Source organism: Eriocheir sinensis, chromosome 2 (genome assembly GCF_024679095.1).
Source record: "Eriocheir sinensis breed Jianghai 21 chromosome 2, ASM2467909v1, whole genome shotgun sequence".
Classification (NCBI taxonomy): Eukaryota; Metazoa; Arthropoda; class Malacostraca; order Decapoda; family Varunidae; genus Eriocheir; species Eriocheir sinensis.
In genome coordinates this window covers 4,837,503-4,851,632 of record NC_066510.1, presented here as the reverse complement: position 1 = coordinate 4,851,632, position 14,130 = coordinate 4,837,503, and the positions used below count along the sequence as shown (strand labels likewise).

General features: G+C 43.9%; 2 protein-coding genes across 2 annotated transcripts; both read right to left on the bottom strand.

The window, feature by feature from the left end:
• Positions 1–1,872: 1,872 nt before the first annotated feature.
• LOC126998093 (uncharacterized) lies at positions 1,873–3,075 on the bottom strand. The gene has a single exon (XM_050859483.1). The coding sequence runs from the start codon at positions 3,073–3,075 to the stop codon at positions 1,966–1,968; it is 1,110 nt and encodes a 369-aa protein (XP_050715440.1). The 3' UTR covers positions 1,873–1,965.
• Positions 3,076–12,007: 8,932 nt separating this feature from the next.
• Positions 12,008–13,349, bottom strand: LOC126998759 (uncharacterized). Its single transcript, XM_050860784.1, has one exon. The coding sequence runs from the start codon at positions 13,305–13,307 to the stop codon at positions 12,783–12,785; it is 525 nt and encodes a 174-aa protein (XP_050716741.1). The 5' UTR covers positions 13,308–13,349; the 3' UTR covers positions 12,008–12,782.
• Between the last annotated feature and the right edge of the window lie 781 nt (positions 13,350–14,130).

Below are 14,130 nucleotides of genomic sequence, written 5' to 3'. Positions count from 1 at the left end.
TTAATAATAAGGCAAAAATATATTGATTTCATATATTTGTTACATAGAAACTTTATGACGTCATTGTCCAAGCTTCTCCTGCGTCGTGACTGGCTCGGTCTGGCTGACACATCTGACTGTTGATTGGCTGGTTGTGGGTATGGGACCGAGCCAGTATACAGCTCAGAATAATGCAGCCCGGTCGCTTATTACAAAATATAGCCCTTTCATTTTGCCGTCGATTGATACCAAAAAACATTTCTTTAGCCCCAGAAATAAGGGAGTTATGGCGATTCGCACCAAAGCGGTTGATTTTCCAAAATTCGCGGCTTAATGACAGGGCTGGGGCAAGTTTTCGGCCCATTGTGTAGGGTTTACTGGAGTAGAAGATGTTCAAGTTGTGTTGTTATTGTTGTTGTCGCTATCAGTCATGGATGAGTTCGTACATGCATCGCACGTGTGTGTGTGTGAGAGTGTGTGCTCCCAAGGTGACGCAACGCATCATAACAGCACACGCACATCCGGCTGCTAGGTCCTCCCTGCCGCCTACCTGCGTTTGTTGCTGTGCCAGGCATGACAACGCGGTGGGAATCCTCCGGCGAGGACGGCTGCGCGGATCCTACTGTTATCTTAGGCGTTACAGAGGTGATGGTGGTAGTGGATGTAGTAGAAGTAGTAGTAGTAGTTGTAGTAGTAGTAATAGTAGTAGTAGTAGTAGTGTTTCGATTGTTTTTGCAGTATAGTAGTTTGCAGCAGTAGTATAAGTTGTAGTGGTAGTAGTAGTTGTAGTAGTTGTAGTATAATTATAGTAGCAGCAGCAGCAGCATTAGTAGTAGTAGCAGTCGTAGTAGTAGTAGTAGTAGTAGTAGTAGTAGTAGATGTTTAGTAAAGTTTGTAATATTAAATAAAGATGGTTGTCGGCCACAGTCATTGGCAGGGTGGGGCCAATGAATTGCTTTGTGAAAGGATATGAGAAAATATACCGCTCACAACGCAACTCTAATAGATGGAGGCCCGTAGTAGTAGTAGTAGTAATAGTAGTAGTAGTAGCAGTAGTAGTCGTAAAAATAGCAGTACTATCAGTGCTGGTAGAAGAATCGCTAGTTTTTGCAGCTGCAGTGATCATACAAGTCGAGCAAGTGATTGGAAGTAAAATAATTTATAATAATATTAATGATGATGATGGCAATAATAATGATAATAACAATATGAGAGTAATAATAATAATAATAATAATAATAATAAAAAGCATGATAATAATAATAATAATAATAATAATAATAATAATAATAATAATAATAATAATAATAATAACAATAATAACAATAAAATATAATCATAATAATAATTGAAAAATGAAATTAAGAAAACGTTAGAATTTGGTTATATAAACACTTCGTATCATTTTTTTTTTTTTTTTTTGTGTGTGTGTGTGTCCTTGACGAGACATGGTGTGTAGACGGACATCCTTGTTCGCTGAGGGTAAAGGAAATGCATCAGTCCTGTTTCTTATTTATATAGATTCTCTCAGTTTCATTGAAATAACATTCTACATTATACCGTACACACATGTAACGAAACTTATCTTACTATCACAGAGAACAGCCTTTAATCGTAAAGAGTTTGTCAAGTATTATATATATATATATATATATATATATATATATATATATATATATATATATATATATATATATATATATATATATATATATATGATGCATTTTTGGGGAAAATAGTGTGTGTGTGTGTGTGTGTGTGTGTGTGTGTGTGTGTGTGTGTGCTTTATACAAGTCTGAGTAAAGATTTTAATATCACGTATATTATTTGTGTATTACTTGTATACACTTTTCTGTAAAGCGAATTAATTTACGGAAGTATATCATTCACTAACTGTGTGTGTGTGTGTGTGTGTGTGTGTGTGTGTGTGTGTGTGTGTGTGTGTGTATTAGGGCCATGGGGGATGAGTGTGAACTCCTAAAGAACCTAGTAAACATAGTTGTTGATGCGCCGGCAAGCCCCTCCAGTGACGCTGAGGGTGCCTGCGTAGCAGCCAGCTGTGAGGCTCCGGGGCAGCGCAGTGACAGAGGGCACCACGAACTCGGACCGACAGCCACCCAAGTGGGAAAGGCCCGAACCGGAGGTGCAGGAACTAGTGACTGCCCGGGTAAAGATGGTCCTGATATCGAGGAGAAAACAGTCTACAATCGTGTTGTTTTCGTGGAACTGCAGTCTGTCCTCGGGACAGTAACCCACGTAGCCTTTGCGTACACACTTGCCGGTCGTCGGATTCTTCACGAAATCGTCCACTTGGCAGTAGTTTGGCATGCACTCCACACTGCCGTTTTCATTGAGATCCAGATAGAAACCAAAGTCACAGGGGCCTTTCCCCTGGCGCGCGTAGCACTGGCCGTCCCACGGGTAGAAGAAGTGGTCATTCTCGCAGTCACAGAACGTGGACCCTGTCTGGTCAACGTACAGGACCTGCCCCCCACCACACACGGTGGGGTCCGTCAGGTTGACGCATCGCCCTTGGTGCTCCAGCTGTCCCGACGGGCATGGTACTGGGCGGCACTCGGGCTGGCACTTTGCCACCATCACTACCCACTCCCCCACTGGACACCGCCCACGAGACAGGAGCTCCCAGGTACTTCCCTCGTAGGTATACGTTAAGTCGGGCTTCACCCCACAGTCGTTGGCATCCCCTGCTGGCATGACGTCGCGAGTCACTCTAGGAAACCACACGGCGCCTACATTCGTGATTTTGGAGGATGAGGCGTCTCCATGATCTTGGTCTCCTCCATCATCAGACGGTCCACGGACATCATGGCCAACGGCAGGGGCAGGTGGAGTCTCCCCCGGAAAGAAGATGCGTGAAGCACTCCTGGGGCTGGGCGGCGCGGGACCACTGCCTGGGAACACGAAGCGGGCGCTGCGGTGGTGTCCATATCGTCGGAAGGTGAGGGGTTTGCTAAGGGCACCTGTTTCAAGTCCAAATTCGTTTTGATTGTGTCCAAAATACAGCCTCCTGGCGGTGGGAGAAGCCTCGCCGTGCACTGCCAGGTAAGTGAGGACCAGCAGCAGGAGCGGAGACATGGTTGGCAGTTGGTTTTGGGCGGGACTGACGGTACACCTCACTACGCTCGCGTCGCCACACTAGTACACGGCCGTAGCCTGCTAGGCTTTTATGTATACCTGGACCTCTTCTTGCGTCAGATCCTGAGAGTTGCCAACAGTCATTAGAGGGCGGGTAGCAAACGCTGGCCATGACAGCACTTCTTAATCGTAATGAAGTTCAATTGAATATAATGAGATAGTGACTCACGATATGCCACCACGATGTGTACAGATGCCTCAAGCCTTTTGTTCCTTTCTCCTGGGAAGTTTGTTGGCGGCGATGCTCTTACTTGTGGCAGCACCACCGGGAGTCCCGACGTCCCGCTGCAAGAACTGGCTGGCCAGGTGTTATTTGTTGGCTGTTTCGGAAATGGTCGAGGGCGGACCGTTGCCTGGGGGGTCGCTGAGGGCGCGGCCTAGTCCTTTCCGTCGATGATAAAATTATAACATCACGCTAAGGCAACCAGCCAACATGGAATCCCCAGGAATAGTCCAAACATGTTGATGACACATCTTGACTGTTCGTGCTTGTGTGATGCGTCAGGCTTGAATGCGAGGCCTCGATGTGCTTATTGAGGTTGCTCACTTACTGGAAAGGATGCACACAAGTATCATCATCCTTCATTAGATGACTAGAACAAAGGCTTCTCCCACTGTTTCCCGTCTCTCTCTCTCTCTCTCTCTCTCTCTCTCTCTCTCTCTCTCTCTCTCTCTCTCTCTCTCTCTCTCTCTCTCTCGTGTTGGTTTACCTCTACCCCATCTAGTTCCGGCAAATGCACTAATTTCATTCTTAAGCCTGGTTCTGTGTCTGCCCTGGCCTCTACAAGGCTGGAACTTTGGTTGTGCGTCTGTCATCGGTTCTACCCAAACCAGTTCTTACTTTGCATTGTATTAAAGGCACAAAGCAAAGGGTGAAAGGAAGCAGCCTGTCGGGGAGGTAAGGATGCATGCCCGTTTTTTTCTATGGTAAACAGTTCAAGGGCAATACACAAAAAAATAACAAAAAAGAAAAAACCCGTAAATCCCTGCCCCTGCAAAGCAAACAGAAGGAGAGGCCAGAAGAGAGGTCAGTTTCGGATGGAAAGGTTCTCGATACTTCCCACTTGAAAGAGTTCGTCACAAAACCATAAACGAGTAAATGAAAATATAACAAATGACATGAAGAAGATATTCATTACACAACCTTACCGAAACCAAACCAACGTCGCTACCACCCATCACCATCCCTGCTACTGCCACCGCCGCCACCTGCTGCCATGGACCAAGACCGTCACTATGGAGGTAAATATATAATGTCCCCATGACCACCACACCACCTTCAGTGTCACCATCACCACAATAAATCACCAGCATCACCACTACCGCACACCCAGCCACCACCACCACCACCACTATGATATCAACAACAATGACTAATGGGACTACTACTACTACTACTACTACTACTACTACTACTACTACTACTACTACTACTACTACTACTACTACTACTCCCATTACTACTAGTCTACTACTACTACTACTACTACTACTACTACTACTACTACTCCCATTACTACTAGTCTACTACTACTACTACCACTACTACTACTAGTCTACTACTACTACATAAATGATACCTCCACCCATGTTTATTTTCCCGACACATAATCATGGAGGGCTCCATAGCTTGGGGGTCATTAGCCCCAACTCTGTTCGCCAATGACTGTGGCATCCAACCATATCACTACTACTACTACAAAAATATTGTTTCCTTTTTTGTGTGCCCTTGTGCTGTCTCCTTTGCTGTAAAAAAAAAAAAAAAAAAAAAAACCCTGCTGCATCACCACCGCCGCCGTCATCAGGCTGGGTGCGGGGCGAGGAGCAGCACACAGAGACAAGCGACACAAACACTCAGCTACAAGGCCACCCGGAAATATAACTCAAGGTCATTTCCTTCCTCCTCTTGCTGCCCGTCTTCCCTTGCATGGCATAACGCCCGCACAAAGTCCCTTCATAAAGAGCTCCATGTCAAGGCTGCTGCACCCCCGGACGTTCACTGCTGCCTTACTCTTGCGTGTGTAGTGGATGTTTAATTCACTACACTAGAGAGAGAGAGAGAGAGAGAGAGAGAGAGAGAGAGAGAGAGAGAGAGAGAGAGAGAGAGAGAAGCCTATCAGTTCATCTCACATTTCTAGGCCTTTTGGTTCGAACTGTGGTATGCTATGGCGAAAAATATACGTATGTGGAGAAGGATTTAGGCTTCCTCGAATCTAACCTATAACGCTTGAATTTGAAAGACACATTAGTTCAATGAAATGATATTAAAGTGTACCAAAATAAAGGCTTCACCCAAACAAGTGAAGAATATAAACTTCATTTCCCCTAAATTGTTAAATCTTCCTCTCTGATAGGTTTCTCTAGTTCAATCTGGTACCACTGTAAAAATTGACGTGGCAACCTTGAATTGAGACCTATATTGACCTTTGCTCTCTAAAACCCGAAAATCTGAGGTATGGTAGTAATAGATCATAGCGGTTAGTAATAGTCGGGTATGCCTATTATCAAAAGTGAATAATGTGGCAACAGAACAGGACCAGGTGAAATGGGTTCAGGCAAGCTCTGGGCAAGGGGCTGAGGCGACTATGAGCACTCCATTAGGTGAAGTCCAGCCCTGTCTCCGCTACATCCATGGGCGACAAAACCCATGAAATTGTCTCCTCATCGTCGGGCATGTTTCGAGGTTTCAAACAATCAGAATACGTACACTGTTAACGTCATGAGATTGAGGGGAGCCACAATGTCTATCCTAAGTTATCAACACGGTCAGAAATATGCTTCAAAGTAGAAAATATAGAGAACAGCGCTAGACGACCGCAGCGCTCAGTTGTGGTATTATTGTTATTATTATTATTATTATTACTATTATTATTATTATTACTATTATTATTATTATTATTATTATTATTATTATTATTATTATTATTGTCTTTATTATTTGTAGTAGTAGTAGTAGTAGTAGTAGTAGTAGTAGTAGTAGTAGTACCGTATAGTGGGGTAACTGGGCATAATTTTTTTAACTTTATTGTTGTAAATAAAAGATTTGATGAAGAAGTATCGAAATAGTGAGACATCTTTTTAATATTTATTGCTTGGGCTACATTTCGTACATGATAGAAATTAATTTTGAAATCATCGAGTGGAAACAGTTAGACAAAACACGCACTTGCCCGTTTACCCTAAGCCCATTTCCTTAGGGCCTAAGGAAATTGGGAAATGGCAAATTACTTTTTTTTTCAGCATATCTATTGCGCTTCAACCAATAAGTGTTGTAGAACATAACTGAAAATACTTTTTTGTGTTTTATTCATGATACTAAATTGACATTGTAAGAAATATTCAATAAAATGTACTGGTGTTGAAAATTACAAAAAATGATGTTCGTATATATCATAAATGAGCCTCTTTGAATATTCTTGACTTAATTCTCATTGGAAAAGTCCTGTTAGCATGCCTGTTAATATACTCACCGTGTGATCATAGCAGACACTTCAGAAACATGGAAACACAGTATATCACTAAATACCACAGGGTTGTGTCAACACGACAATACAGTTCACTTTCGTTTGAAAGATGTCTTCATTCCGTGGTTCCTTGAAATAAAAGTACTCAGTTCCGGAGACATTATTGTCGCGCCTAAAATATCTGACAGTGTACTCCCCGTTCTCCTCATCACTTTCCCCTTTCCCAACGTAATGAAAAATCAGAAAGAGCTCTCCTGCCAGGAAATATGACGAGAACAAGTTACTCTCCTCTATTCTCAATGTTTTGCATTCTTCTGGTTCTTCCAGTCTGTGGCCAAACGCAAATAAATAAATAAATAAATAAAATAAAATAAAAATAAACAAATAAATAAATAAAATAAATGAAAATAAATAAATAAATAAATAAATTTCTAAGCAGCTTGGCGTCATCTGCAAACATTCATGTAACTTTTTACTTTTTCTGGCATATCATTTATATATATTAAAAACATTATTATGCGCTAATATTGCACCCTGTGGAACTTCACTTGTGACCGTTCTCCATTCTGATATTTCATCTTTCAACACGGTTCTCATTTTTGTTTGTTCGGTAATTTTTCATCCATCCTGTAATTTTTCTCCCCAATCCTCCTCTATTTTCTAATTTCCGCAGCAGTCTTTTGTGTGGAACTTTATCAAATACCTTTCTTAGGTCAAAAAATATTCAGTCCGCCCATCCGTCTCTCTCCTGCACTATATCTATTACACTGGGGAACACAGAAATTGGTGCCTTAGATATCATATCATTTTTTAGATAAAGTCTGGTCGCTGATTCTAAATATGTCATCATTTTTTCTCCATGAGCTCTAGTTTCTGAGATATGAAACACCTCTAACTGTTACGCATGCAGCCGTTAGGGCACTAGGGTTAGGGTCTACAGATTATTACACTTCCATTTTTGATTAATAAAATACATTCTTATATATAAAATTAATTTATTTTTGATCAAATTACATCAACGAATCACATAATAGTGAATCAAGCATAGAAAATCATGTACTCAGACATGTCACAAAAGTGGCGTTTCAAAGATTTCTTGCGGTGGTCTGCCCCATGACAATCACGTTGAATAGACCAGCAGTAATCTGCCATTATGTGGATATCCCAGTGTCCCCGGTATCTTTCTCCCATTGTTCTTAAATCTTGGTGGAATCGTTCACCCTGTTCCTCACTTAGGTCACCAAGGTTTTCCAGAAATCGATGCAAGTGACTGTGGAGGTAATGCAATTTGATGCTCATTTTACAGCCAAGTTGACGGAAGAATGTTAACATGCTCTCCACTAGTTCAGAGTAGTTATCTGCTTTATAGTTCCTAATAAAATTCTCTACAACCTGAGTGAATGAAGAGCATGCATGCATCTGCTTCAGCATTGTTCATTGAAGCTTTGAAAATTGGATCTTTATAAGTGTCCTGATTTGTGGTCCGTCAAAAATACCTGCCTTTAGCTTCTCCATGCTCAGTGCTGGAAATTTTCTGCATATGTAGTCAAAACAGCTTCCTTCTTTCTTCAGAGCTTTTATAAACTGTTTCATTAAACCTAGTTTAATGTGCAACGGTGGTAAAATTTTCCTATTTCTATCAACCAGTGTTTCTGTGATTACATTATTTTCTCCGACCACCATGCTTTCTCTTTGAGGCCATTGTTTTCTCAGCCAATGCTCATCTTTAGCCCTGCTGTCCCAGAGACAGATAAAGCAAGGATACTTGGTGTACCCACTTTGATGACCCCCCAAAAAAAATTCACCATCTTCAGATCAACACAGATTAACCAATTGTGATCGTGGTGTGATATCTTCTGTAGGACCATGGTGATTGTTTTTTGCTCTTCAGCCAACTTAGCCTCAAATACACTGCCGAATTTTGCTTCACGAATGTGCGCGAATATGCAAGTCATCCTGTGTCGTGGACAAGTCCGGCATCTTTCTTTCACGACCGCCACGAAAGTTTCATGTTGCATGAAAAATTCGCGGCCGTTCGCCGAATGTGCACGAATGCTAAATGGACGCCGAATTGTCGCCGAAATGTCGTCGACATGTCCCAGATAATTCGGCGTCCAATTCGCGGTGTTCGGCGAATTGTCGCCGAATTTTGACCGTTGAAATTTTAATTTTGTTGGCGAATTTGTCGCCGACATGTCGCCGACTATTCGGGGACATGTCTCCGACATGTCGCCGAATGGCCAAGACTATTCGGGGACATGTCCCCGAATATTCGGCGAACATTCGGCGAATTAATCAAGACACGGCAATCGGGTCGCGGTGGGAGGTGTACTGTACACGGGGGTCTATCTATCTACACTGTCTGTCTGTCTGTCTATCTATCTATCTATCTATCTATCTATCTATCTATCTATCTATCTATCTATCTATCTATCTATATATATATATATATATATATATATATATATATATATATATATATATATATATATATATATATATATATATATATATGAAATAAAATAATATAATAATAAATAGTAAACAAGAAAATATGAAAAACAAGAAGAATCATGAATTTATAAAATAGGTATGAAACTAACATTTTCATTTATTTTATAATTTATTTATTATTCATTACTTTATTTATTTCTTAATATCATTATTCTACCATTATTTAACCTTTGTTTCATTTTAAGTTATTTAAATTCATTTCTTCTTTCAGTTACTGGTTTGTTTATTAATATTACGTAAACATTCATTCATTCTAAAATATTTATAGGAGGGCAAAACAAAAACAAGTCTCATTTATAAATTTTATTACACATACTATCATACATATTACCACATATTATCACACACGGTATTTACTCGCCCACAACAAGTTGCGAGAGACGAGGTGGGCTCTTCAGCTGCCGGTGAAGAAGTGTGTTGCACCCCGGATTTCCGTGCTTTTATATGCCACATGGGCATCAGATGATCAGCTGTCAGAAATCTTGGCACTGTCGAGGAATCGTCCCCAACATGTCGCCGACACTTCGGGGACATACGAAGACAATTCGAAGACTTGTCGCCAATTATTCCGCGACAAAAAAGCCGTTAGAATTTCAGATTTTGAACTCGGCGACATGTACGCCGAATAGTCGGCGACATGTTTCCGAATTGTCCTCGAATTGTCTTGAGCATACGCCGACATGTCGCCGTGGTCACAAACTGTAAGAATCTTGGTCATGTCGGCGAACTGGTCGCCGAATTTTTTCACGAACTGATTCGGCGACAAGTTCGTGGCCAAAATTCGGCAGTGTATTTGGGTCTTTAGTTGAGTGACCAATTGGAATTGATCCATATTTGTTGCCATTGTGCAACAGCACACACTTTAGGCTCCGTTTCGAAGTGTCTATGAACAGCCGCCGTTGAATTATAACATATTTTGATAGACCCATTTTCATTAGCAGGCCTTGAACATTGTTACAAAAAACAAAATAATTTTCCTCAGAGAAGAAGGGGAGTAAATCTTTCTCTGTTGCGACAGTATGTTATTTTGGTTCCCTGTTGCAATAAGTTCTTTTCTGCTAATCTTGGTGCCATAAATTCTGCTGACTTCTTTGAGAGATTTAGTTCCCTAATGAGGTCATTAAGCTCAAACTGACTAAATAGTTGTGCACCTGATGAGGTTCCTTCAAAATCACTGTCACAATGCCTATGAGTACTGTCTACAGCTGAAGTTGAAGACTCATCTTCGGAGAGCTCTTCCATAAAGGAACGATGGGATAGGTGTTAGATCTGAGTGTGCAACGGGCCGTTTTGCTGAGTCTAGGTCAGGAATCAGGATACGTCCATTTACTTCGATTACGTCCATTAATGCCCTTTATGTTAACCCGACAGAAGTAAGTCTTTATTGTGGTTCCTCTGTTCTCTCCAGACCACAGTGATGCCAAACTTGAGGCAATTCCTTTTACCATTTGTCCACTGTCGAAGGTGTTCGACACAAGTTTTACAAACAGTGTGTGGCGCCCATGTCTTATCTCGATCCCCTAGTTTTATTATGAAATAGCTTGAGTAAGTCCTTTTCACAAAGTCAGATATGGAAAGTAAAGAGGCGTCACCATCCTGTACATAGCATTATTAATGTAAGTGTTGGTAATGCCACAGTGCGTTATCATCACTAGTTTGATAAAATAAAATAAAAGAACCAATTCTTTTATATGCACTGTGCTAATACCTCTATACGATAACGCACACTGACATGCCCACGAGAGGTCCTCTTTTTTTTTTTTTTTACGTTGTTGCCTATTGCGCCGGTAGGCATCTTCCCGGTGGGGCCTGATGGTCGGCCCAAGGCTTCTTCCAGGTGGGGCCTGATGGTCGGCCCAGCCCGTTCTGGCGCAGGCGAGTGTTTATAGTGGCGCCATCTTGTATTGGCTCATGCTGCCCCCCCGGAACTCGTACTTGATTCGCTTGGACGGCTTCCTCTAGAGTCCGGGTTGATGGGTGGTCTTCAGGACAGCATGTGGGTAGTTTTAAGCCACTCGGCGGTGACCGAAAAATCCGAGTGGTAGCGTGAGGATTCGAACCCGCGTCGTCCATCACGCGGCGAATGTGGGTCCAGTACGCTATCACTTCGGCCACCGCCTACCCATTTACTAATAAGTGATTAAATAAAAAAAAAACTAGAGCTGCTACAAAGAAATGGATGTTATATTCGTATTCAGTGAACTGAATACACCCCAAATAAGGTCTAACATCTGAGGCACCAAAATTTTTCTTTTAATTTGTTCCCCAGTGTTACTCTTGAGTAAAAACATATTAGATTTGTGACAAGATTTGCCTTGTCTGAATCCAAATAGATTTTCATTGATTATTTTCTCTCTTTCTAGATGGTCCTCCCACTGTCTTTTAATTACCTTCTCACACAGCTTGCACATGACGCTTGTTAGAGAAGCCGATTTATAGTTCAGAGGCTTTTTTTTGTTTCCGCTCTTATATAATGGGACCACATGTGCCCTTTTCCACTGTGCTGGGGCTTCCCCGGTCTTGATTGAACAACTTATAATATCTTGAATTGGTTCTATTAACTGTTCACTGCACTCTTTCAATATTTGACCTAATATTTCGTCTGGACCGATCGCCTTCTTACCATCTAGTGATTTCAATAGCCCAGCATCTACTCCTCTCTATCCACTTTCATGTTATCCATTCTCTTGAGACTTCCCTCTTCGTTCTTCTTCAAATTCCGTACGTGTGTTTGTGTGTGTGTGTGTGTGTGTGTGTGTGTGTGTGTGTGTGTGTGTGTGTGTGTGTGTGTGTGTGTGTGTAGTAATGTTAATAATAATCAACGGTTTGTTGAGAATAAAGAGGCAGCCTTGCGGATGAAAATATACAAACATACAGAGCAAAGGTAACAAATCACAAGGTAACAATCAACAAAAGAGCTGACACACACAAGGGGCAATATGTACTGTGAGGTACAGATTGGGAAACCATCTAAGTTTGCGATGGGGAGGGCGTTTTGATGATGTTGACTATGGTGGGGATGGTACTATTCTTGTATCTCTCTGTTCTTCCCCTTACGAGAATTAAGCGGTTGACATGCCTCATTGACCTTTGAGGAAGAGGGGCTGGGGGAGGGAGGAGGGTGCGGTGGGAGGGGTGGGCGAGGAGCCGCTGTCCAAACCTCTCAACTGTCTTGACAAATTGGTCACCTAACTTGGGCAGGCCCAGGGCTTGAAGTGCCTCCTCGTAGGTAGTGCAGGTTGTGCCGGTATTGTCTTGCATGCCCTCTTCTGCACTCTCTCTGGGTTGTCGTGAGATTGGGTGACCAGGCAGGTGAGGCGTACGTGAGCTTTGGGAGGATGAAGGCTTTGTAGATATGAATGAGCTCACAGGGAGGAACGCCCAGAGATTTTAGTCGCCTGAGGAGGCAGAGGCGGTAAGTAGCAGCTCTGGTGACAGTGGTGACGTGAGCCTTCCAGTTGAGTTCGTTGATAATGGTTACGCCAAGGAGCTTGGTTGTCTGCACCACCTGGCTGTTCTTGGCCGAGGGTGATTGTGGTTATTGTGTGTGTGCGTGCCTGCGTGTGTGTGTGTGTGTGTGTGTGTGTGTGTGTGTGTGTGTGTGTGTGTGTTTGGGCCACAGGGTGCGGCGTTAACAACCTCCATATACTCTGTAGGCGCCAATATATTTCAGGCTCTGAAGCTGGGCATCACGTACTCTTCTCGAAATCTTCCGAAGCGGTCACGGCCCGAACCGGGGCGGCAGGGGCGAGTGACTGCCGGGCCAAAGATGGTCCTGACATCGACGAGAACACATTTTGAAATCTCTTTGTTTTCGTGGAACTGCAGTCTGTCCTCGGGGCAGTAACCCACGTAGCCTTTGCGTACACACCCTCCAGTCGTTCGATTCTTCACGAAATCGTCCACTTGGCAGAAGTTTGGCACGCAATCCACACTGCCGTTTTCGTCGAGATCCAGGTAGAAGCCAAAGTCACAGGGGCCTCTCTCCTGGCGCGCGTAGCACTGGCCGTCCCACGGGTAGTAGAAGTAGTCATTAACGCAGTCACAGAACGTGGAGCCTGTCTGGTCAACGTACAGGACTTGCCCCCCGTCACACACGGTGCGGTCCGTCAGGTTGACGCATTGCCCTTGGTGCTCCAGCATTCCCAGCGGGCATGTTAGTGGGCGGCACTCGGGCTGGTACTCTGCCACCATCACTACCCACTCCCCCACTGGACACCGCCCACGAGACAGGATCGTCGTAGGTATACTTTAAGTCGGGCCCCACCCCACAAGTGCTGGCATCCCCTGCTGGTATGATGTCGAGTGGCACGCCAGCCCTCCGTGGGCGAGCAGCCGGGTGGCCCTTCCGCAGCGGCGAGGTTGACCCGCCTGGTCATCCTCGCTTTGGGCTCCCCCGCTGCGGTCAAGTTGACTGGTCGGTTGCTCGCCCGTGTACTGCTACGGTCTGCTATTGGGCGCCTGCCAGGGGGGCCCGTGCCTCCGTCGCTGCTCGACGGCTGTTACTCGTGTCTGTGGCGGGGGCGGGGGCGTCCCCACCCCCGTCACGAGTTTTTAATTGCTCGTTCCCCCTCACAGGGCCGCCTTTAGGCCAAAGGCCCTGTCCCCTATTAGGGGGTAAATCTTTAAAAGGAAAGGCATGATGTCGCGTGTCTCTCCAGGAAACATCACGGCGCCTATATTCGTGATATTGGAGGACGAGGCGTCTCCATGACCTTGGTTTCCTCCATCATCAGTCGGTGCAGGGACATCATGGCCAGCGGCAGGGGCAGGTGGAGTCTTCCCGGAAAGAAGATGCGAGAAGCACCCCTTGGGCTGAGCGAACCAAGTTTGTGTTGATTGAGTCCAAAATACAGCCTCCTGGGAGAAGGCGGGAGAAGCCTCGCCATGCACAGCCATATAAGTGAGGAACAGCAGCAGGAGCGGAGACATGATTGGTGGATTTGCTTTTGGGCGGGACTGACGGTACACATCACCACGCGCGCGTCGCCACACTAGTACTGTGCCATACCCTGTT